Source organism: Petaurus breviceps, unplaced genomic scaffold, assembly GCF_028583685.1.
Source record: "Petaurus breviceps papuanus isolate PSGF00001 unplaced genomic scaffold, PetGlider_PUasm1.0 555, whole genome shotgun sequence".
NCBI lineage: Eukaryota > Metazoa > Chordata > Mammalia > Diprotodontia > Petauridae > Petaurus > Petaurus breviceps.
The window spans coordinates 923,363-946,493 of record NW_027186373.1 but is presented as its reverse complement, the minus strand read 5'-3'; the positions used below and the strand labels follow the sequence as shown (position 1 = coordinate 946,493).

The 23,131-nt window shown below is 54.3% G+C and overlaps 2 protein-coding genes across 3 annotated transcripts in view; both read left to right on the top strand.

Moving 5' to 3' along the window:
* Positions 1-7,191, top strand: part of ZNF497 (zinc finger protein 497) — a 7,376-nt gene extending 185 nt beyond the window's left edge. Inside the window, exons 2-4 of one of the 2 annotated variants that reach the window (XM_069102748.1) lie at positions 572-1,000; positions 1,138-1,261; positions 5,320-7,191. In XM_069102748.1, the coding sequence (XP_068958849.1) occupies positions 614-1,000; positions 1,138-1,261; positions 5,320-6,917 (2,109 nt within the window). In that variant the 5' untranslated portion in view covers positions 572-613 and the 3' untranslated portion in view covers positions 6,918-7,191. Of the gene's footprint in view, positions 1-571; positions 1,031-1,137; positions 1,262-5,319 lie in introns of both variants that reach the window. The other variant, XM_069102747.1, reaches the window with a different exon arrangement.
* A 13,228-nt stretch (positions 7,192-20,419) lies between these two features.
* Positions 20,420-23,131, top strand: part of LOC138172922 (NACHT, LRR and PYD domains-containing protein 3-like) — a 17,764-nt gene continuing 15,052 nt past the window's right edge. Inside the window, exons 1-2 of the mRNA XM_069102780.1 lie at positions 20,420-21,206; positions 22,442-22,516. Coding sequence (XP_068958881.1) covers positions 20,927-21,206; positions 22,442-22,516 — 355 coding nt within the window. The 5' untranslated portion in view covers positions 20,420-20,926. The remainder of the gene's footprint in view (positions 21,207-22,441; positions 22,517-23,131) is intronic.

Here is a 23,131-nt window from a genome sequence, read left to right as displayed (position 1 = left end):
TGTCTCCCCATGTCTCTGCACCTCCATCATCTCTGTGTCTCTGCACCTCCATCATCTCTGTGTCTCTGCACCTCCATCATCTCTCCATCATCTCTGCCTCTCCCCATGTCTCCACACCTCCATCATCTCTCTGTCTCTGCACCTCCATCATCTCTCTGTCTCCGCACCTCCATCATCTCTGTGTCTCCCCATGTCTCTGCACCTCCATCATCTCTGTGTCTCCCCATGTCTCCGCACCTCCATCATCTCTGTGTCTCCCCATGTCTCTGCACCTCCATCATCTCTGTGTCTCCCCATGTCTCTGCACCTCCATCATCTCTCTGTCTCTGTGCCTCCCTACGTCTCTGCACCTCCATCATCTCTCCATCATCTTTCTGTCTCTGTCTCTCCCCATGTCTCTGCACCTCTATCATCTCTCTCTCTCTGCATGTCTCTCCCAGCCACCCAGCTTCCCCCTGGATGTCCCATGGGCTCAGGGCCCCCCCCCCTTTCGTGCCCCGCCGACCTCTGGACCCTCGCCTGCAGGACCGTGCCCTCCCCTGACCCTGCCTGTCTCTCTGTGTCTGTCCAGGTCCACTCCCTCTGGAGCCCCCGCTGCCTGCCAGGAAGAACCATGTCTACGGGGTGGGGGGCCACAGCCCCCCGGATCCCCGAGCCCACCCCCTGGGGCCCCTGGCAGCAGGAGGCTCCTGCCTGGGGCCACAGTCCCCCACCGCTGGGCGCCGAGACGAGCCGCCAGCAATTCCGTGCCTTCCGCTACCAGGAGGCGGCCGGTCCCCGCCAGGCCCTGGGCCGGCTCCGTGAACTGTGCTGGGCCTGGCTGCGCCCCCAGAGCCTCACCAAGGAGCAGATGCTGGAACTGCTGGTGCTTGAGCAGTTTCTGACCGTCTTGCCGGCCGAGATCCAGTCCCGGGTGCGAGAGCAGGGTCCTGAGACCGGCGAGGAGGCTGTGTGCCTGGTGGAAGGCCTGCAGGGAGGCTTAGGCTGCTTGGGCCCCCAGGTGCGGGCTGCTGGAGCTAGGGGACAGGAGGTGTGTGGGCCTAGGGGGGCCTGGGAGTGCAAGGGGTAGCATGGCTCGGGGGTCACTGGGGGGTCAGGGATGCAGCCACCCTCCATCGCGGTCTCCCTTGTCTCCAGGTCCCGGTCTGTGCCTGTGGGGGGCAGGTGCTGGTGGAGGACACAGGGCTCGGCGGACACTCCTCGGCCAGGAAGTGTTCTGGATCTCCCCGGCCCCTCGGCCATCTTCTCGGATGCCCTCCAGGTACGTGCATCACCCCCTGCCCTGGGCCCAGCCATCTGGAGCCTTAGCCTCCCTGGGCCGGGGGGGCTCCTTCCCAGTGAACCTGGGGTGCATAGGGCTTGTCCTGGGCCCTCAGAGCGCCATCCCCCACTTCCTTCCTTCCTTCCTGAGGACGGCGTTCCTCCTTGTTGGTCACCGCTGCTCTGCTTCTGGTAGAGAGAGTTAGGGAACCGGGGGAAGAGAAAGGAGGGAAGGAGAGAGACAGGGAGGTGCAGAGAGGCCGGCTGGAGGGCACAGGGGCCGGCCCTCTGCGTCCTTGCCTCCATTGACATGGTCACTTCTGCCCCCCATCCTTGCTGGGTCCGGTCCTGGCTTCTGCTCACAAGGACACCTGGAGTGTGGTCATCTGTGCTCGGACTCGAGCACCTGGTTTTGTTCCTTGTGACTCCTGTCCTCCCTGCAGGGTAACTACAGCACGTGCTTGGGGGCCTTTTTGTTTAAGGAACAGTGGTAGAGGTGGAAATTGGCTCCTCTGGCCAATCCTGGCCCACCCAGAAGTGTTAGTGAAGGCCTAGTGTGTGCCAGGCCCTGGGAAGCCAAAGGCCTCCCTCCCAACCCGACTGAAGCGGGGGACACCAGCAGCTGGGCAGAGGTCAGGAAAGACCATGGCGAAGGTGGTACTTTGAACAAGAAGGGGACGCTCGAAGCATACAGTGCCTGTGAAGCCTGGCCAGGAACCTGTCCTCCCCCTGGCCCTTGGGCTCTAGCAGGGGAGGTGGGGCTCTGGCTTCTGTTGGAAGGCGTGTCCACGCTCTTCCAGGCCCGCCTGCCATGGGCTGGGGCCTCTGCTTGGCCACTGACAGATGAAGCTCCCATGGGAGGCCTTTGGAAAAGCTGCCCCCAAGACTGGAGCCACTTGTTAGGCAGCCAGCTCAATTAGGTAAAAAGTGACCGGCGGAGAAACCAGGCCAGAGCGATGGTCCTTGCACTGTCTCCCGCTGGGGAGGAGTCTCCCACAATGGGGGTTGCCTGCCTTTTCCATGAGCAGTGACATCATTAAGAGTCGGCTCAGCCCCGTCCCCTGACCTCTGTTCGGTTCCAGGAGCCCCTTGAACCCTGGGGTCAGTTGCAGCAGGCCTAAGTCTAGGTGGGCACTCCTGCCTCATAAGGTTCTGCCACCCCAAATCAGGCAGAGAGCCAGGGCCTGGTGCTGTGCCCAAATGTCCTGGTTTTGGACATTATTGGAAAATGCTGACCCTGGAGGGCCTGGGGAGGCCTGGCAGGGACGCACCCTGTCTGGGATGACTGGAGTCTGTGTTTGCAGGAAGGGGGCTGGCCCATTGGCCACCACTTGGCTGGTGACTGTCACCCTCTCCCTGTAGGCCTTGCCCCTCACATGAGGGTAGGACAAGGCCTCACATCATTGTGGGATGGACAGCCCCATTCTGCTCTGCTTCCTGCTGGGGCCCCCACCCACAGCTGCCTTTGTCTTAGCCTTCACTTGCTCCTGGCTGCTGGGTCAGCTCCGGGACGAGTTATCAGACACCCCGAGCCTCAGTGGGTACATTTCATCTGCAGCCCCATCAAAGGGTCAGGGAGAAAGTAAAAGCAAGTCATTCTGGTCTCTTTCTTTTAAACCCCATTGCCAGTTTTGAAAGCTGATGTGATCACCAGTGTGGAAGAAGGGGACAAGCCGGGAGCTTTGGGCCCAGCCATAGGCAGGAGTGCAGGCGGGTGAGGGAGGAAGGTGGTGGGGTGGGTGCCTCTGTGGGGCTGCTGGCGGGGCCATGGGGGATTCAGGCAGGGCCAGAATGCCATTCCTTGATCTTCCCCTGCACCAGGGACTGCAAATAACATCCTAGATGCCCCCATTCTCACAGGGACTTGGCCTATTACGCAGAAATGAAGCACATCTGGATCCACTGGGGTGTCCATGTGCTTTGTATATTCACATTTTGAAGTGGAAACGTTATTTTTTTACTGGTAGTTCAAAGGCAGATGTGACTGAGACTGCCATCAGTAACGACTATAACAGAACATCTCTTAAGCACATATGGGAAGCGATCGAGTGAGGAAGATTGCTTGGAAAACTCTCCAGCTTCCCTGCATGGCTCCTCACAGCCTGGTGGGAGAGGAGGTAGGCAGCATGGGACATATCCAGATTACTGCAATCCCAGGAATGGCGTGATGGGGAGGGGAGAAAACACTTCCTAAATACTCCCCGTGTGCCTGGGATGGGTGCTAAGTACTAGAAATAGAAGGGAAAAGTGAATATCGTCCTTGGCATTGAAAAGCCTGATTCTAACGGGGAAGACAACATACACATGCATATGTGATAGCCAGGAGTTATAGAGTGGGGCCAGGGAGGGGTGGCCCTAGAAGATTCTCCTGAAGAAGGCGAGCTTTGGAGGAAACCAGGCACTCTGAGAAGAAGAAGTGAGGAGAGCATCCTGGGCAATGGGGAACCAGCAGTGTGAAGGACAGGGACGGAAGGTGGTGCATTCTCTGTGAGAGATCGCAGGTGCCTGGGGTGACGGACGAGAGGGCGTGAGCGGGAGGCACGAGCAACGTTCAGCGGCATTCCCTAATTCTCTCTGCATGAAGATAGTAAGTCTGTAGCTGCAGCTGCCTGGTTGTGCTTTATCTTCCCGTCTGGAGTTAGCTCGCACTTATTTGAATAGAGAATGTGCATTTTTTTAGTATAGATTTGTCAGAGGTTGATTTGTTTCTGATACCTCTTTGTTGCCCTCTGCCCTAACAATAAAAATACATCACATCAGCACCAGTAACAATACACATAAAACGTGTCATTTGGGGAGACGGTTTATACCCTGGGCTGTGCCTAGACTTTTGATTCGTTGTCCTCTCTCCTAAGTCGAACTTAGTATGCCTTCCTTGAAAGGAGACAGACCCCATGAGGCATGTGAATGAAAGGATGGTTCCACCCATCCACAGACTAAATCAGCTCTTCATTTCACAGAATCTTGGTTTAAAGATGCCAGAATATCATATGGACTCAATACTATGCTGAGGAAAGTTAGAAACGGAAGACTTCCAGGTGGAATTCAGAGGTGGACAATGAAACAGTGAATCGGGGTCATAGCCACACAGACCTTGTTCTCTTTCTGGCTAGACGTCAGGGAGAAGACAGTAGGTCAATATGTTGAGAGGCTTCCTAGCATTCTGAAGCTAAAGCTGAGTGTGGATAGCACACGTAAACCAGTAAACCCTGCATGATGCTAAATGTGGTCACCCCTTTTAGAATTGTAAATAGGCTGTATCAGTTTGGAAAAGTGTCCTGACGGAAACCCAGACAGTAAAGCATAGGGTCCCACACTCTGGTGTGGAGAGAAAGATGGACACTTTCGCGTAGAAAGGGAGGAAGGCGATTGATAAACTTCTTGGAGCACAGGGCAGACATCAGAAAAGCCTATTGAAACACTTGTGGAATAAGCAGCCATCACTTCACTGAATGATAGTAAAGGCTGATGATCACATCCCATTTGATTTTTCAGATGGAACCAAAATAGCCCCACTTTTAGAAGGAGCCTGTGTGCTGACTGAGATCACACATCAGATGAAAAGGCTCCTCTGTGGGTAACAGCAGTCAGTAGTCTCGGGGCTGCTGTTGCTGAGCTGTGTGGGTCTCGTGCTCCCTTTCTCCATCCTTAATATTAGCTTTTTGAGGGGAGGGCCTGCTTCTCTTCTGACTTTGTGTCCTCAGTCCTTGCCTGGCCCTGCGGCTCCTGTGAACCCTCATGCGACCCTGACATTCCTTCCCCCCCCTGCCCCATGTACCTCGAATCCCTACATCCCAGTCTTCCCTTCTGGCAGACTGCTCCTTCCTCCCATTGCCATTCCCGGGCCTATAGACCCTCAGAATTATCAGAGCCACTTTCTTGGGGTCATTGGCCATTTGATTTCCTTCCCACCCTGTCGTTGCCTTTTCTGGTATCCATCCCCTGCCCAAATGAGCCCTTGTAGTAAAAGCCGGTTCAGCCAGACCAGCTGGTATGAGAGCCAAGGTTGACAGCATTTTGGGTCAGTGAAACATTGACAGTTTCTGTTTGTATTCTCAGATTCTGAGACCGAGGCCAAGGACCAGAAATGGGCTCCCAAACAGGAAATGCCTGAAGGAGAATCGCAAGGGGTGATGTTGGAAGCTTCCCAGGGACTGGAATATGGAGAAGCCTGGGATTGTATGGGCGGGTCAGAGAGGCGGCTGGGGTTCTTCACAGAGGAAAAGCTGAAGAAATCCCCTTCTTCAGAAAGAGATTTCAGGAAGGGCCCTCCAGCAGACAAGAAACCTCCTGAGAAGCTAGAGGAGGCATGTGCCAGACTTGGGCAGAATGTCAATGGGGACCCAGATCTAGTGCCTAGGAAGAGAATTCCCACAGGAGCCAGGCCCCATAGATGTGATCTGTGCAGTGAGAGCTTTCAACTTAGTGCCGAACTCATTAAGCACCAGAAGATTCACGTAGGAGAGAGACCCTGTAAATGTAACGAATGTGGGAAAGTGTTCAGCCAGAGCTCCTACCTCCTCCAACACCAGAGAGTTCATACTGGAGAGAAGCCCTATCAGTGCAGTGAATGTGGAAAAGCATTTGCCTGGAGCTCAAACCTTATTCAGCACCAGCGAATTCACACTGGAGAGAAACCATATGAATGTAATGAGTGTGGGAAGGCCTTTAGGGCGCACTCGCAGCTTATTCATCATCAGAAGATTCACACTGGGGAAAAGCCCTACCAGTGTAATGAGTGTGGGAAGGCCTTTGGTAGGAGCACAACTCTGATTCAGCACCAGAGAATCCACACTGGAGAGAAGCCCTATCAGTGTAATGAGTGTGGGAAGGCCTTTAACTGGAACTCAAACTTTATTGAACACCAGAGAATTCACACTGGAGAAAGACCTCACGAATGTAATGAGTGTGGGAAGGCCTTCAGCCAGAGCTCCAACCTAATTGAACATCTGAAAATTCACACAGGAGAAAAGCCTCATGAATGTAATCAGTGCGGGAAATCATTCATGAGGAGCTCGGGCCTTAGACAGCATCAGAGAATTCATACGGGAGAGAAACCCTATCCATGTAATGAGTGTGGGAAGACCTTCCGGGAGAGCTCACAGCTCATCCAGCACCAGAGAATCCACACTGGAGAGAGACCCTTTGAATGTCGTGAGTGTGGAAAAGCTTTCATCTTGATCTCAAATCTTACAGAACACCAGAGAATCCACACTGGAGAGAAACCTCATGAATGTCATGAGTGTGGAAAAGCTTTTAGTCAGAGATCAAACCTCATCAGTCACCAGAGAATCCACACTGGAGAAAAGCCCTATGAGTGCACTGCATGTGGGAAAACTTTCAAGGGGAGCTCTGGCCTTGTTCACCACCAGAGAATCCACACTGGAGAGAGGCCCTATGAATGTAATGAATGTGGTAAGACCTTCCGAGGGAGCTCAGAACTGAGACAGCACCAGAGACTGCATTCTGGCGAAAAGCCTTACGTATGTAACGAGTGTGGCAAAGCCTTTGTTCGCAACTCTGAGCTCATCAGCCACCAGAGAATTCACACTGGGGAGAGACCCTATAAATGTGGCGTGTGTGGCAAGCCCTTCAGCCATCGCTCCAACCTTAATGAGCACCAGAAAAGACACATGGGGTTTAAGGTGAAGCCATGATCCTGGACACCGCCCGGAAGCATGAATTGTGGCTGAGGACAAAGAAAGGGAGGCAGATAGGCTTACTCTGGCCCCCTGGGGGACGCAGTGTGAGGCCCCCACAGATTCAGGAACAGCTGTACTGCTACTCCCATGCCAGAGAAGCCTGTGTAAACTAGTTTGAAGGTGCCAGTGAATGTCAGGTGTGGCTCTCCCTTGATGGCAGCCGAAGGGCAGGATGTGTGTGAAGGGGTCGATGAGTGGCCCAGGGCAATAAAGCTGTGTCTGCACAAAACTCTGGAGCAAATGATTCCCTTCCCCTGAGCTCTCCTCTGAAGACCTGCACATCCAGTGGCAGCCACAGACGTGTCTTCCACAGGTAAGTGTCCACTGTGGTTCCGGCCAGCACCTGAAGCCCAGCTCCAGAGAAGCCTGCCCTGCTTGCTGCCCTCTGAGGCTAGCTCTTTCTAGCGCTTCCATCTCTCCCTCTTCCTTCACATCTCCCCCCACACCAGCCAAACTCCAAGCCCTTCCATTTCATTAGGCTCAAAGTCTGAGGACCTGGGTTTAAACACTAACTGAATCCCAAGCTTGGTGGCCCAGATCCCAGCACTCTCCCTCTGAGCCTCAGGGGCTTCATGAAGGAATGAGTTAAGCAGAAGCAAAGCTAACTTCTGGGCCTGAGAGCCTCTGTTCTTGATGCCGGATGGTATTCAAACTCTGCTAGGAACGATGGCAGAGGTTTGATCAAAGTTCTGGGGCTGGGAGTGGCAGGGATAGGAGTGAAGGTGACAGCACGTGGCCTTGGGTTCTTGGCCTACATTTTTTTAGAACTATTTCTACATAATTGACTTCCTTTGTAATTTTATGCATTTAAAAATATGATTGTGTGAGGGGGTCCCTATGCTCCCTGCCTGAAGGGTCCAGAAAACAGACAAGTGAGGAAGCATTTACTAGCCACCACCTGTGTGCCCGGCCCCGTGCTAAATGCCGGGCATACCAAGAAAGGCCAAGGCGTCCCTGCCCTCAGGGAGCTCACAAGCTGCTGGGGGAGAAGAGAAGCAAGCACCTCCAGATGGATAAACAGGCAAGAATGCCAAAGGGAAGCCCTAAGAGGGCCCTCAAGAATCCAGTAAAGTCTAGGAAATCCTCCAAGCCCCGGGGACAAGCGTCAGACCCTGGGTTCTTCCCCCTTCCTCCCCAGGCCGCAGGCTCAGGCTGGGGGACCCCCGATTTGTATCCGGGGGCTCAGCGCACGTTTAGTAGTGACCGAGATATTCAGGGTGCTTTGTGGGCATCACGCTTGGGCCCCAGACCAGCCTTGTGAAGCAGGGCCTACAGATTTATCCCTGTTTTACAGATAAGGAAACTGAGGCTCGGGTGAGGTGACTTCCCCATGGCTGCACAGCTAGTTCCGTTATGCTGCCTCAGCATCTCCCGCCGTCTCTGTTAGCTTCTCTCCTTCTGAGGAGGTCACTTTTAGTCTGGGAGTGGGCTGTGTCAGGGACATAGACCTGCTGCACTTTTATGGGAGGGCAAGGTGGGACTGAGAGGTCTCCTCCTCTCCCTGCCGAGTCCGAACCGCTGGCCTCCCAGCCCCTCGTCCCCCCTCTCCTCTGTGCGACTGTCACAAGCCCTGAGTGCTTGAGGGGCCTTACTTCCAGGGGAGCCCCCTCCACAAGCTGGCCTGTCTACAACAGGCCCCGAGGCTTTTCTGCAAGGATCCACAGGCACAGTCTTCCTCTGGCTTGAGGCAGCCCGATGCCCAGTTAGCTCATCCTCCAGCCCTCTCTCAACGCAGGCAAGTGATTCCTTCTCTCGGGGGTTCACAGTTCAGTGAAGTGACCACTTGTCCAGTGTTTAGTGTGTACCAGGCCCTGGGGAAATGAAGCCCTTCCTGCCCTTGGCGAAGATGGCGCCTGAGCCTCTGAGCAGAAGGGGACGCCGGCCGCCTGGCCTGGAACTCCCCTCGCCTGCTTGGTGGCCCTTTCTTCACCCTGCAGGGGCTCCTGACTCCTTGCCTGTCCCCTGGGCTGGATCTTTGTGCTGGTCACACCGGCTGCTGAGGGCTCCCTGGGGCCCGACCTCAACTCCCACGATTCCCTCCGCTGGAGCCTCTGCTCCGTTTACACCTGCTTTTTGGACTTCTCTGACTGGATGTCCCAGAGGCACCACAAACTGCCCACTGCTGTCTTGATGCAAGCCCTCTCCGCCTTGTCCAAGCTTCCTGGCTGGTGTCTGGCCTCCAGTCTCTCCGCTCCGACCCCTCGTCCACACAGCTGGAGTGATTTCCCCTAAACTACAGGGGTCCAGTATGGCCTCCAGAATCCAACACGACAGGCCTCATTTGGCCCTCGGAGCCCTTCGAGGCCTGACCCTCCGACCGTGCCAGGCTTTTCATACCTTCTCTCTTCACCATGAACTCTGCAGTCTAGGGGCACTGGCCCTCCCCCCTCTTCAGCCCCCTTGCCCCTTCGTTTCCACCTCCAGGTTCCCCTGGCTTCCTTCAAGACTTGATCCAGACCCTTCCTCCCCCTTCTGAGGTTACCTTCTCCCTCCAGGTCTCCAGAGTGTCTTCTGCCTTAGGACAGGATGGGGTTTTAGCACAGTGCCCACCATCTGACCCCAGCCATGGCTTCTAGCCTGTCTCAGGCCCCCTGCCCTCACCTTTCTCCCCCAGTGTTGGGCCTCCAGGGTCTGCGACTTTGCAGGTCTAGTCCCCAGGCTCGAGCTCTGAGCTGTGCCCCGCCTGGTCTTACTGCCCACCCTCCCTTCATCTCCCTGTGGCCTTCCTCAGGCTCTTGTGCCTAGCACAGGGCCCCGTGCTCAGTCCGTGCTTGTTGTCGGCAGCTTGTCCCTTCCTCTTTGTGCAGCCTCCTCTGCAGAGTGGATCTCTGCCCCTCTGTGCAAAGGGCCCTGACTCCTGCATTCCTCTGGTGGTGAAGCTTCCCTCTCCTGCACCCCAGAGACCTCTGGTGCCACCATTGCCATTGCCCCTCCTGGCATCCACTTTGTGTCCAGGTCTGTGCAGAGGGCCGAGGGGAGGAGGAGGGGAGCCTGCTCTCCAAAGCCCGGCCCCCATGCCCTGGCTGCCCCTGGTCCTCTGCCGTCTTGCCCCCGGCTCATTGTTTCTCTGGGTTTTGCAGCTGCCAACAGCATCCCCACATCTGGTCCGGCTTGGTCCTGGTGTGCTGATTCCCTCCAGGTCTGCCCCGGCTGTTCCCAGAAAGAGCTGGGCACCCCCTTCTCAGGATTCCTGCTGCACCGGTATTCTTGGTGCCCTGCATATGCCTGCTCTCTGGGGGAGTTCCCATGGCCCTTGGCCGGCTGCCACTGCATCTTAGGCCGTGACGGCCCCTTCGGGGGCTCTGTCCCACAAATAGGACTCTGGACAGTAGCTGGACCTTGGAGAGATGAACCCCCATGTCACCCAGCAGGGGCTGGCCACAAACAACAGGTCAGTCAGGCAGCATTTATTAGGCCTGCAGGGAGCACGGGAGTGTGGAGAGCTCAAGTCCTCTGGCTGTCCCCCTTGGCTGTGGCATCCTAAGTGAGCCAAGGTGTCACCCACCCCAACCTCTCCATTTACCAGAAAACAAAGCAGAAGTCCTGACATGGCACATTCCTGAGGGGTCTGGAGGTGCCTGTCACCCCCTCTTCCAGGGAGGCTCCCCAGGCCAGACACCCCTCCCCATCCCTCTGCTCCTTCCTGGGCTTTCTTCTGACTCTGGGTCTGAATGTGCCTCCCCTGACCCTGCACACCAGACCCAGAGCCCAGGAGGAGCAACCGGGGCCCCTCGACCTTACCTGCCAGTTCTGTGACATAACCGGGGCATGCTTGCTCTGTGCCCTGCATGGGCTGTCCCCAGCTTCTGGCCCCTTGGACTGGAGGGGCCCCTTTCCTCCATACCTGGGAGCAGGCATAGGCCTCTGTTCCCTGTGTGATGAGGCCTGCCTCCTCTCCTCCTTGGGCCGGTGCGAATCACACCAGGGTTGACTTTTGTCTCTCTTCTATACCTATCACAGGCAGGAGATCGCTGGAGGTACCAGACCAGGGTAGGAGCCTGGCACGCGAGTCCATCGCAGAGTGTGCTGGTCCCCAGAGCAGCGGGGTGTGCCAAAGAAGCGGGCCTGAGGAGTAGCCCGCTTGTCTCAGACCAGTCGGGGAGTGAGTGTCTCATGAGCCAGGCAGGGACTGGCATCCATCCACTGCGCCACGGCCAGATGTGAGCTCGGAGAGAGGGCGCTTTGCGCCTGGGTCTGTCTACCAGGCACACAAGGGTTTGTGGCAGAACAAGTGCACGGTTACACGTTCTCAGTACGCAGCCTCTTGTAAGAGCTAATGGATGTGGAGGGGGTGGTAACCGATGCTGGTGCACGGGGCAGCCCGATGGGAGCGGCAGGCTTCTCTGGGGACCCTCTCTGTTAGAGGCAGCCTGAGCCCAGGCCTGGATGTGCTGGCGTCCCCAAAGCTGGGCCTGGCTCTGATCTTCTCTGATCTTCACCTTCCCCAGCCCCTGGGATTTATACACAGAAGGTGCTTAATAAATGGCTAGCTGTTGGGGCAGCTAGGTAGTGTAGTGAATAGAGCACTGACCCAGGAGTCAGGAAGACCTGAGTTCAAATCCGGCCTCAGACACTTAACACACAAACTAGCCATGTGACCTTGGGCAAGTCACCTAACCCCCTCCAAAAAGCAAACAAAAATAAATAAATGACCAGCTGTTCAGCATTCAGTGAGCATTGGTCATATTAATGGCTGCAGCACCTACTGTGTGCAGAGCCCACGTCGTCTCCACAGTTGGTGGACATGATTTGGGCCTGCCCTCTCCCAACCTGGGGCCGGTTTCCTCTGCCAAGGAGAATGACGGCACTGGCGATGACAGCCATTGACACCAGTGTGGAGGTGAGCGAGGAGGCCTCAGGCCAGATGTAGTCTAGAGAAGAGGGAAGCAAGGGTCATGCCCGGTCCTCTAATCCTCTGACGCTGCTTCCGCAAAGGGAAAAGAGGAAGGAGCCCCAAATCCCAACCCGTGGTGTCCTTCAAGAGATAGGGGCCCTCCAGGAAGGGAGCGTGGTCACCAGGAGATGTCACGCCAGACAAGCCCGCTTCCCTTTTGACAGTATTAGTGACCTGGCAGGCAGACGGGGTCCACTTGGAGTGGGCGGGTTTGACAGAAGAGATGGACACGTGTGTTGCACACATGCTTACAGGCACACACATGCATACACGCACACATACTTGCATACACGTGCGCACATACGTTTTCACACGTGCATGTTGCACACTCACGCACATGTGTACACCGGTGTGCGCACACACACACTGACATGCACATGTGCTCACTCACACATATACCTGTGCACCCTCTGGTGACTGGACTGCAGTGGGGAGACACGGAGGCCTTTACAGAGGTCAGTGCACCTACATACACACATTCACGTGCAGGCATTCACAGATACACACACATACAAGCTTGGCCTAGCCACAGGCTTTGTTTCAGTGTCCAGTGGCAGCTCCCAGGTTCCATGGGTTGGTGTCCCTGGAGTCTGGCTTATCCTTCTGTAGAGGGAGGGAGGGAGGCTGCTCAGGTATAGCGCCAATGCAATATTCACAGTTCCAGCAGCGATTATGAATATGCTAGCATAGTGCTCATTTGCAAAATATAACAGACTCTCCCATTCAGACACCAGAGAGCCAAATCCCTCATAGCATGTGCGTTTTACTCATGTTCTGGTGTGGACAGGGCCGTGTGAGTATCTACATGAAAAACTGACAAATCAGTAACCACAGACATGTCCCATCTATCTTCCCATAATTCTTTGCCTCAGACTTGTTTGCCATGAATTTCCCAATTTTGATTTTTCCACGTGGGCAGCCATGGAGCTAACCCATTAGCTACCGCCCATGAATCAGTGAATATATGACACTGTCCCCTTGTTCTATATTGATGGCTTGATATACTGCCACAAGTTCAGCATATTGGCTACTTCACCTATCCCAGTACTTTCCAGAGTCCTTCTAGTACATGGGTTTTAGGCCACTGCTTTCCAATGTCTTTTATGGCCCAAATATTTTGCTGTTCCATCAGTAAGCCAGGCATGTTTCTTCTCTTCAGTGAATTCATCATATCCTTCATTCTGTTTTATCGAGGACTGTACCAACTGTTGCTTTGGTTCATGGGATGGATCATTGCCCTCAGTGTCAGTGTTTGCCATAGACTCATATAGATCAGAGAAACTCCATTTTTGCCTGTCTTCACTCTATTTTGAATATACCACTTCCATTTAATTGCGCTGACCTCTTGGGCATGTCCAGTTCTGTGAGAATCTGGGGTCCTCATTACCCAGGTCATAATCGGAATTCCAGACCTTAACGTGGCCCAGAGTCAGTGGTTCAGTCTCTACCAAAGCCCAATATGCAGCTAACAACTGCTTTTCAAAAGGGGGATATTGACCTCCAGATGTTTTCTAGACCAGAATCCCAAGGGGACATTTCAGCTTTGTGGTTTCTGCCATAAGCGCCAGTTTGTGAAATCATCGTGTACAGTTACTTGTAATTCTACTGGGCCATTCTGCATAGGCCTTAAATCTAGGGCCGATTGCATAGCAGCCTTGGCTTCCTCAAAATCTTTGCTCTGCTCAAGTCCGCAACCAAATTCATATTTCTTCTGAGTAACTTTACATAAGGGTTGCAAAATCTGTCCCAAATGTGGAATGTGACATCTCCAGTATCTAAATAATCCTATAAACTTTTGGGCCTTTTCCTTATTGGTAGGGATAGGGAAATCTTGTATCTTTTGTTGGGCTTGTGGAAGAATCTCTCGCAGCCCCCTTATTCCATTGTATACCCCCAAGTTTTACATTTCGAGCTGGCCCTTGAATCTTTGCAGGGTTAATTTCCCACCCTTTGCTTTTCATACGTTCAATCAAAAGTGTCAAACTCTTCTCTACTTCTTTTACATTTTTCCGTATATCATAATATCATCAGTGTAGTGAGTAAGCTGTTTACCAGGTAGCTGTAATTCATCCAAATGTTCAGCCACAATCCTATGACAAATAGTGGGGCTATGTATGTACCCTTGTGGCAAGTGGGTGAAAGTATATCGTCCACCCTGCCAAGTGAAAGCGAAGTGGTCCCATTGTTTAGCGTCTATTGAGATGGTGAAGAAGCATTGGACAAATCAATAACTGTGCACCAAGTCCCTTCATATTTCTGGATCCTTTCTGTTAAGGTGACAGTATCTGGAACAGCAGCATACAAGGGAGGAGTCGCCTCATTCAGTTGTCTGTAAGCCACTGTCACTATCCATGTCCCATCTGATTTTCATAATGACCAAACAGGATTGTTCCATCGTGTGGTTGTAGAGACTAACACTCCTGCTTCAACATGTGCCTTTATAGTATTGGCAATTTCATCTTGCCCACCTGGCACATGATACTGCTTTAAAGTAATTACTTCAGAAAGTTCAGGTAAAGTGATTGGGTCCATTTTAATTTTTCCCACTAAAACACTAAATCTGCAAATTGGTATCTTCCTTCAGGTAAATTCAGAGTCATACCTCTCAGTATACCTATTCCAATGACGTATTCAGGAATGGGTACAATGACCACAGTATATTCTTTCTTAGGTAATTGTCCAATTTTTATCATTAGTTTGACTTGTCTGGCTGATATTTCAGCCCCTCCTAGACCTGTGATGGTAATAGGAGTTCCATGTTTGAATATATCCAGGTTCCCATAAATGAGGGAGACCTCTGCCCCAGTATCTATCAATGCCCCGGTTACAGTATTTGATCCATTTTCCCCATATATAGCCAGATTAATATGGGGTCTGTAATCCTGCCTGTGTATTTAATCTGAGCTGGGGCTTGGCCAATTTCCTATTCTCCCTGAAGGTGTGATGAACTTGGATATGGTTCAGGAGGATCTGTAGGGGCAGCCCTTACTTGCCTATTCCACCTGAATTTAAGCCCCTCATCACAGCACATTTTATGTAGTTCATTCGTTGGAATACCATCAATTTTTCTAAAATCAATCCCTTTTCTCCATAGAGCAGTAAACAATTCTTTTCTTGGCAGTCTATTCTGACTTTGAATCCTTTGGCCATTTACTTTTCTCTTGTGAGGAAATTTATCTTTTTCCCACTCCCCCAAGTCACTTAGCTGTGAAATCTTATCCATTTCACCCATTAGTAGAGTGAGAAGTAGGTGCTTATAAGCAGGCGGAGCCATCTTCACTGGTATTTATTTCTATGAGAAATTGCTAAGGGGATTTCATGATACACAGTTTTCATTACGTGATCCTTTAACTTTCTCATACAGTCCCTAAGCGACTAACAGGGTGGTCTCTCCTGGGCCACATAGAATCAGTGGGATACATTGTATTGCATCCATCTGCGGCTCAAGCTGACCGATTAGTTGCATTGTTACCTCCTTGAACATGGCCATCCCTAAAAGCCTGCTGGACTGAAGCATTCTGACAAACACCTATACATTTCAAGCAATCCACGCTGTCTACTCACACTTGTCTGGCTGCTTCATCATTGATTCTCACCATCCAAGATACTAACGATTCTCCCGTCCTTTGAATGAATCTGCTTAATGTATGAGTTATAATCCTCAGTTATCTCCCTGAACTCTGGCCTCCCTCCTTCTGCTTTCTTCTTATGGGGTGAACAAAAGCCCCATCATCTAACATTGTTTCACTTTCCTCCCAGACATTTTCCTGGCAACTAAATTCAACCTCTGCCAAAACTGCAAGAACCTTCCTCCTGTAACTTTTCTGCTTCGTGTTGAGAGCTAAATTAACAATTTTTTCTTCTACCACATGAGACCCTCCAGCTTGTTCGTTAAAGGAGAGCCCAAACACTGTGCAACACAGCCAGCTTCTCATTCAAAACAACTTTTTCTCCACCTGAATTTTCTCTTGTAACAGCTTAGCTCTGCTCTTACGTATAATATGGTAACCTGTTAGCAAAACCCAGCCTGTTCTACACGCCCCTTCCACTTCTCTCCCTGGTTTTATTGGTATTCCTTGCAAACATTTCTAAATCTAGTTTCTCCCTTCTGTGACCCCAGTTCCCAGTTTTCATAGAGCCCTGTACTTTTAGACCACTCCCTTGCCAGGGAGGATTAAGGTAAGTCCTCCCATCCTGGGATATCCATTTCTTCTAAATCCCTTCTACCTCCAAAGAGAGGTCCAATATTTTGTGATCCCATCCTTGTTGCTAAATGTAATGCCAATGTAATATTCACAGTGCCGATGGCCACTATAAATATGCCGGCATAGTGCTCAATTGCAAAATATAACAGACTCTCCATAGATAAGACAGAAGCAAAACATTTATTCAGACACCAGAACATCAAATCCATCATAGCAGCAAAGAAGTTAAGCAGGGAGCCACGCCAGCCTTTAGCCTTCCCATAAACCAACACTCACAAACCTAGCTGTCCTTGGGTGCGTCCTCTCCTCCTCTAGCTCCAATTGCTCTGACTCCCAGCTTCCTGTGGGATCTGCTCTATCCTTCAGCAAGATCCTGCTACCAGTCTCCATGCAGTTATAGCCAGCCTCTTAAGAGGCAGGGAAGACCTTCAAATTCCCACTCCCATTACATCAGGTGCTCAGGAGGAGGCTCGTGGTTGGGCACTTCCTCCCTTTTCCCCAAGAGGGGAATCGAGTGAGAGTCTTACCTCCTGTCTTCCCCCTCACATAGCGGGAATGATGACACTTGGGGGGACCAGCCTCCATGCCCCTTCCCCCAATCACTCTTAAAGGGCAAGGTAGCCCATAGCTTATAGTTCCTTCCCACCAAACACAGGCTGCACAAAAGACCATTTGTCCAAGGAAACTTGGCCTCCCCACCGTGTGCCAGGCCCTGTACTAAGCGCTGTCTGCAAGAGGAGGCAAGGAGCTTAGAGTTTAATGGGGGACACACATGCAAACACATGAACAAACCAAGCTTTACACAGGGTAACTAGGAAATAATTAACAGAGGGAAGAGGATTTAGGAGAGACCCAGAAAGGCTTCCTCTAGAGGGCGGATTGGAGTCAGGCCATGAAGAAAGCCGGTCTGTCAGTGGTCAGAGCTGAGGAGGGAGAGCATTCTGGGTGTGGGACAGCCAGAGACAATACCAAGAGCCAGGGGATGGAGGGGCTCACAGCAGGAATAGCCAGGGGGATGGAGTCATGGGGTGGAAGACTCTGTGGTGGGGGGTCAGGTGTGAGAAGACTGGGAAGGTCACAGAGGGCTTTGAATGCCAAACCAAGGACTATGTTTGCTCCTGGAGGCAATGTGGAGCCAGCCGCTGGAGGGTATTGGGGAGGGGGGTTAGAAAAATCCTTTTGGTGGCTGGAGTGGGGAAAGACTGAGGCAGGCAGATGCCCCAAAAGCCATTGTAGTAGCCAAATGGGAGGGGATGGGGGAAGGGGGTACACCCAAGGAATGCCATGGAGGTGAAATGAACAGGCCTCTGCACCCTATTGGACCTGGGGTGTGAGAGAGTGAGGGGCCTGGCAGGATTCTGGGAGCCCGAGGGACCAGGAGTGTGGGGTGCCCTCTGCAGCCATAGGGAAGGGAGAAGGTTTAGGGGCAAAGATGGACTGAGTGACCATCTCTGTGCTGATGCTTCTCAGACCTGCCTCTCTGCTGACCTGTCCTGCATCGCCAGCTGCCTTTCAGACATCTCAGCCTCAAAGTGTCCGAAACTGAACTCATTCTCTTTCCCATTAAACCCTCTCCTCTCCTTCCTTTCCCTTCCCTATCACCTGGGGTGGGGGGGGCACGAAGACCACTGGTCACTTCAGAGGAAGCAGGTTGGGTGTATTGAATGGCGAGGTCAGAAGCTGTATTCGAGAGAGGGGAAGAAGTGGAGACGCCATTGTAGACAGCCTTTTGGAGTTTGAGGACCGAGTCAGTGGGGATGGAAGAGTCAGGATGGGGGAGACATGGGCATGTCTGTAGTTGGGAGGGAAGGGGCCCGGAGAGAGGGACAGACTGAAGACAAGCTGGGAGGGCGTGACAGAGGGCAGTGACTGTTGGCGGAGACGGGATGGAAGGGGATCACTTGGGCATGTGGAGGGGTCAGCCTTGGTCAGGGGTCAGCCCTGCCTCATCGTGGAGGATGGAGAGAGAGGGGAGAGGGACAGAAGGCACCTGAGTGATGGGAAGGGAGGAGAGGTCACAGTGAATGGCCTTGATTTAGGAGGCAGGGTCTCAGCTGAGACAGTTGGGGGAAGGGGAAGGGGAGCTGAAGAGGGAGGAGGAGGGGGATTGCCTGGCAGCAGGGAGGGCCCAGGGGGAGTGCAGCATACATTTGCAGAGAGGACAGTGAGTGACCTCATTCTCCCAGGAAAGAAGCCTTCAATGCCTCTCTCCTCCACTTATCTCTGATCAGACCCTGGAGAAAGGAGCCACCGAGATCCCCCAAGTACACTGAGGCAGAGAGAGAGCCGTGGCCCCCACTGGGACTGGCTACCCCTCAGCACCACTTTTGCACTCGTTCCTGCCCCACCCACCAGTGACCGTAGAGACCGTGGAGAGAAGTGATGGAGACAGTTCCTTGGCAGAGGACTCCTGAGCCCCGACTCCCTCCCAACGCCCGAAATCTGCTCAACTAACCGAGAGCATCAAAAAAACACCAGCTGCATACCTGTCCCTGAGCGCAGGGAGTTCAGAGAAAGGCCAAAGACCATCCCAGCTCTCAGGGAGCTCCCAATTTAATGGGAGCCAGGACTGCAAACCACTCTGTTTACCCAGGGTCTAGAGGAGCAAACTGAGATGATCCCAGGGGCACTTGAAAGAAGCCCAGAAGTGGAGAGGAAGGAGGGCACCCCAGGCAGGGGGGCTGGCTAGGACAAAGGCATGGAGTCCAGAGACTGGTAATGGGTGTTTCCAGCGAGCTGAGAGGCTGTGGCCTTGGCCAAGAGATCCTGGAGGTTGGGGAGTGAGGTGGGGAAAGCTGTTAGTGGCTGTTGTTGGGGGCACCATTTAATCCTTCTCCCAGTGGGGTCAGTCCCCAACCCACCTACCACCTAGGGCCCTGCTGGCCTAAGGCCTGCCCCCAGGCTTCAGTCCTGGAGGTCTGTGGAGGTAGGGTCACATACTAAGACCTCCACCTGAGAGCTGGAGGGGTTTTAGGGGTCACCTAGCCTCGCCTGCTGTTACAGAGGGGGAAACTGAGTCACAGCTGGGACTCACAGCGTCACAGACTCTCAGAGGGGGAGGGGGCCAAGCAATGGTCAGCCAGTTTCTGCTCAAGGACCTTCCATGATGGGGCGCCCCTTCATTGTGAGACCACTCTGATGTGGCCCACGGGTGGAGGAGCTGCAACCCATCTCACAGCTGGCTTCCCAGACTGGCGCATGTGGAGACCTGGGGGAGTCCCCAAGGCATTTTCCACCCCTGGGCTCCCCCAGGAAATGGCCCCTGCAATCTCGGTGTCATGAACACTGACCCAGGGTGAATGCTCAGCATCAGCTGCCTCTGATTGGAGGGCGGTGGCCACCAGCAGCTCAGCGCAGGTCTCACTCCAGAATGTTGTGCCTCTTGGGGTGGGCACGGGTGGCGGCCTTCCAGCTTGCCTTCCCTGCAAGGCTGTGAGTTCCGGTGGGGCAGGCACTGTCTTTTGTCTTCTTTGTACCCCTGCCCCTTAGCATGGTGCCTGGCACATAGTAGGTGCTTACTCTAGGTTTGTGGACTGACTGTGCAATAGCTCACAAGCCCACATCAGTGTGCTTCCTGCTGTGATTACTAGTAAATAGCACTTAGTCAGCCAGATTAGCTTTTAGAAAGGAGTGATAGAATATAAGGCTATTTTTACAGAGCATCCCCCCAGAAGTCTGTGGCACCATCTCCCACTGGTATATACAGAATCCAGGGCAAGGTGGGATCCAACTGAGAGTCCATGAGGCAAAGTTCCTGGAGGTCATGCTCCATTTGTTAGGGTGCCCCCCTTGAGCAGGCATCACATTTGAACTCAGGTCTTGGACTCAGGACCCTTGGTGTTCAACCTAACTGCCTGGCACAGCTCTAGGTGACTAGAGTGAGGTGTTTGGGGCTTGCTCACACTTGGTTGGTGCCACTATGCTGAGTCAAGATCAGTGGCTGACCAGACCCACAGAGCTGGCACAGGTAGTTGGCATGTTCACACCTAGTGGACACAGAGGGGTGTTCTCACTGGCTCTTACTCTGGCAACAAGCCTGAATCTGAAACCTTCTCAATTGCCCTTGGGGTTGGGAGACAAGGATGGAGTCAGGAGGTTGGGGTCCTAGACAGTCACCAGGGAGCTTGGAGGAGGAGAAAGGTCTAGGAGAGGACATGTGTGATGCCATAAGGGCAGGAGGAAACCTCTCCTCCTTCCTTCCCTTCCCTCCTGTGATGAAAACCCCCAAGGAAGAAGCACCAGCTGTTAGGCTGCTCCCCCATTTCCGGGGATGGCCCTTGGTCATGAGGAACAGAAACACTTAAGGGGAACCAGGACCTCAAGCCCTCCTCCGTCCTGTCCCAGCCAGCCCCACAGGGGAAGTTGTGGTGGTGGAGGTTGGCAGCAGAGGGTGTGATGATGGGAGGCAAAGAGACAGCCGGAGGACTCCTGGACATCCCCTAGGCTGACCACCTCGTTTGACAGAAGGGACAGCCCCAGGCTGGGGGTGGGGGCAGAGCCAGGACCCAACAGAGGCTGACAGTGGCCCGAGACTGCCTCAGCCACAGGGCTCCTCCGATCTCATCTTGATCCCTCCGAGGTGGCCTGAGGCAGAGAGCCGGGGACTCCCTTGGGAGTGGGCTTGGACCGGTCACCTTGGAGGCCTCCTTCCCCTTCTCCTTGTCTCCCTCCCCCTCAGCTCCTCCTTTCCTCTTCCCTTCCTTCTGTTCTCCTGGCCTCTCCTCCTCACCCCCTCTTCTCTTCCTTCTCCTCCTCTTTCTGTTCCTTAGCCCCCCACCCTGGGGAGAAAGGAGGAGGGGGTCCGTGCCCTGCACCCTGTGTCCTCTTCTGTCCTGGGTCTGGGCAGCCCACTGAGGCCCCAGGTGATGGAGAGCAGTGTATGCAGACTGGCCTGGTACCTGGAGGAGCTGACCACTGAGGAGCTCAAGAGGTTCAAGCTGGCTTTGACAGCCCGGGGTCCCTGGGACTCTGGGTGGACCAGGATCCCCCGGGGCCAGATAGAGAAGGCAGACCGCCCAGACCTGGCTGCACTCCTGGTCACTCACCATGGTGCTGGAGGTGCCTGGCGAGTGGCCCTTCAGGCCTGGGAGAAGATGGGCCTGAGGCAGCTGTGGGAACAAGCAAGGAAGGAGAGCCCACCCTCAGGTAAGGCCTTCGGATCCCCAGGTCTCCTGCCCACCCTCCTTTCTCTGCTGGCTTCATTCACACCCTCCCTCCTCAAGGGCTGACTGGGGACAGAGCCTGGGTGTGTGTGTGTGGGGGGGCGGGGATGCTGGGAGAGACCACAACAAATGAAATAAGCTGACATTTAACAGGAAAAAATGGAAAAATGTGAAGGGTTAAATACTCCCCCTCATAAGCCGAGGTCAGGGAGGCAAACAAAAGCAATGGGTCTGGTGAGGGGAAGAGACAGGCCTAGGGTCACCCCTAGTTAGTTAAACCTCTGTGGCAGAATTGAAACCCAGACCCACAACTCCAGATGGCTATTCTGAGTTGCTTTAAAGGGGACGGAGGAAGCACTGTCCTTAGGACCTGCTCTGCTGGGCCCTGAGTCAGGAGAGGGGACAGGCTGCCTTGGGGGCGGGGCAGAGGCCAGATGACCTCAGGACAGGGAGGTTTACAGGGGCCCCAGCCTTGCTTAGGGATGGCTTCCTTTGTCCCTCTGGGGCAGTCTGGCACTTCTGGGAGTCCCAGGCTCCCCCCCACCCATGTCTGGGCTCCCCAAGCGGGGCGCTGCTGCAGTTGGGACTGGGCCCGAAGGACGAAGTGGGGGAGCCGGACCCAAGCAGGGCCACCCTAGGGGTCCTCAGCGGGCTGGACCTCCCCATGCTCCCACAGACTGGGAAGAATGCTCCCCCCAGGGCAGCCCAGCCAGTGTGTGCCCAGTTACTGAGGGGTGGGAGAAGGAAAGTTGGCCAGGAACACCAGTAAAGCAGCTGCAGATGAGGAAAGGAAGGGAGCTGCTTGAGCAGAGTGGGGGCACAGGGGAGGGAGGGAGCAGGACCCAGCAGAGAGGGGCCTTGGAGGCTGCCCTTTTATAGCGAAGGCCTCTGGGGCTCCCAGGAGGAGAGGATTTTCCCTGGTCACTGTCTCCTCATCAGCTCCTTCCCTAGCCCAGAGTCCCATTGGATGGAGCTCCAGGCTGGAGTCAGGAAGGTCCAGGCTCAAGTCGGGCCTGAGAGGCTCACTAACTGGGCAAGGCTCTTCAGCTCTGCTTGCCTCAGTTTCATTCTCTGTAAAATGGAACTGTCAAATGAGAGAATGACATTTATGACAAGCCAGCTCAGTGCCCAGCACCACACAAGTGGTCCTCTGACCACGCAGTGGTGACCAGCTCCTGGCCTCCAGCTGGCCAACCCTGTGCCCTCTCTCTGTTCCAGATGCCACTGAGGCCCAGGGCCTGGATACAGCGCTGGCCAGAGAGGAAGTGTCTGCAAGGTCAGAAGGAGAGTCAGGTCAGTCCCAGCACTGGGAGCCTGAGATGGCTTAGGATGGGCTAGGGGTAGGGGTCCCAATGATGTGGATTTCAGTCTAGAGAAGCTGGAAGACAGGATTGAGTCTAGCCTCCCCAAGCCTGGCATCATCTGTGACCTGGTATAGACACTCACTGGGCTTTCTCGCTAGTCAGGGCCCAGCTCAGACCCCTGGGGCCCAGCACAGATCCCTGGGGCCCAACACAGATCCCTGGGGCCCAGCTCAGATCCCTGGGGCCCAGCACAGATCCCTGGGACCCAGCTCAGATCTCTGGGGCCCAGCTCTGATCCCTGGGCCTCAGCTCAGATCTCTGGGGCCCAGCTCAGATCCCTGGGGCCCAGCACAGATGCCTGGGGCCCAGCACAGATCCCTGGGGCCCAGCTCGGATCTCTGGGGCCCAGATCGGATCCCTGGGGCACAACTCAGACCCCTGGGGCCCAGCACAGACCCCTGAGGCCCAGCAGAGATCCCTGGGGCCCAGCAGAGATCCCTGGGGCCCAGCACAGATCCCTGGGGCCCAGCACAGACCCCTGAGGCCCAGCAGAGATCCCTGGGGCCCAGCAGAGATCCCTGGGGCCCAGTCCAGGCCCCTGGGG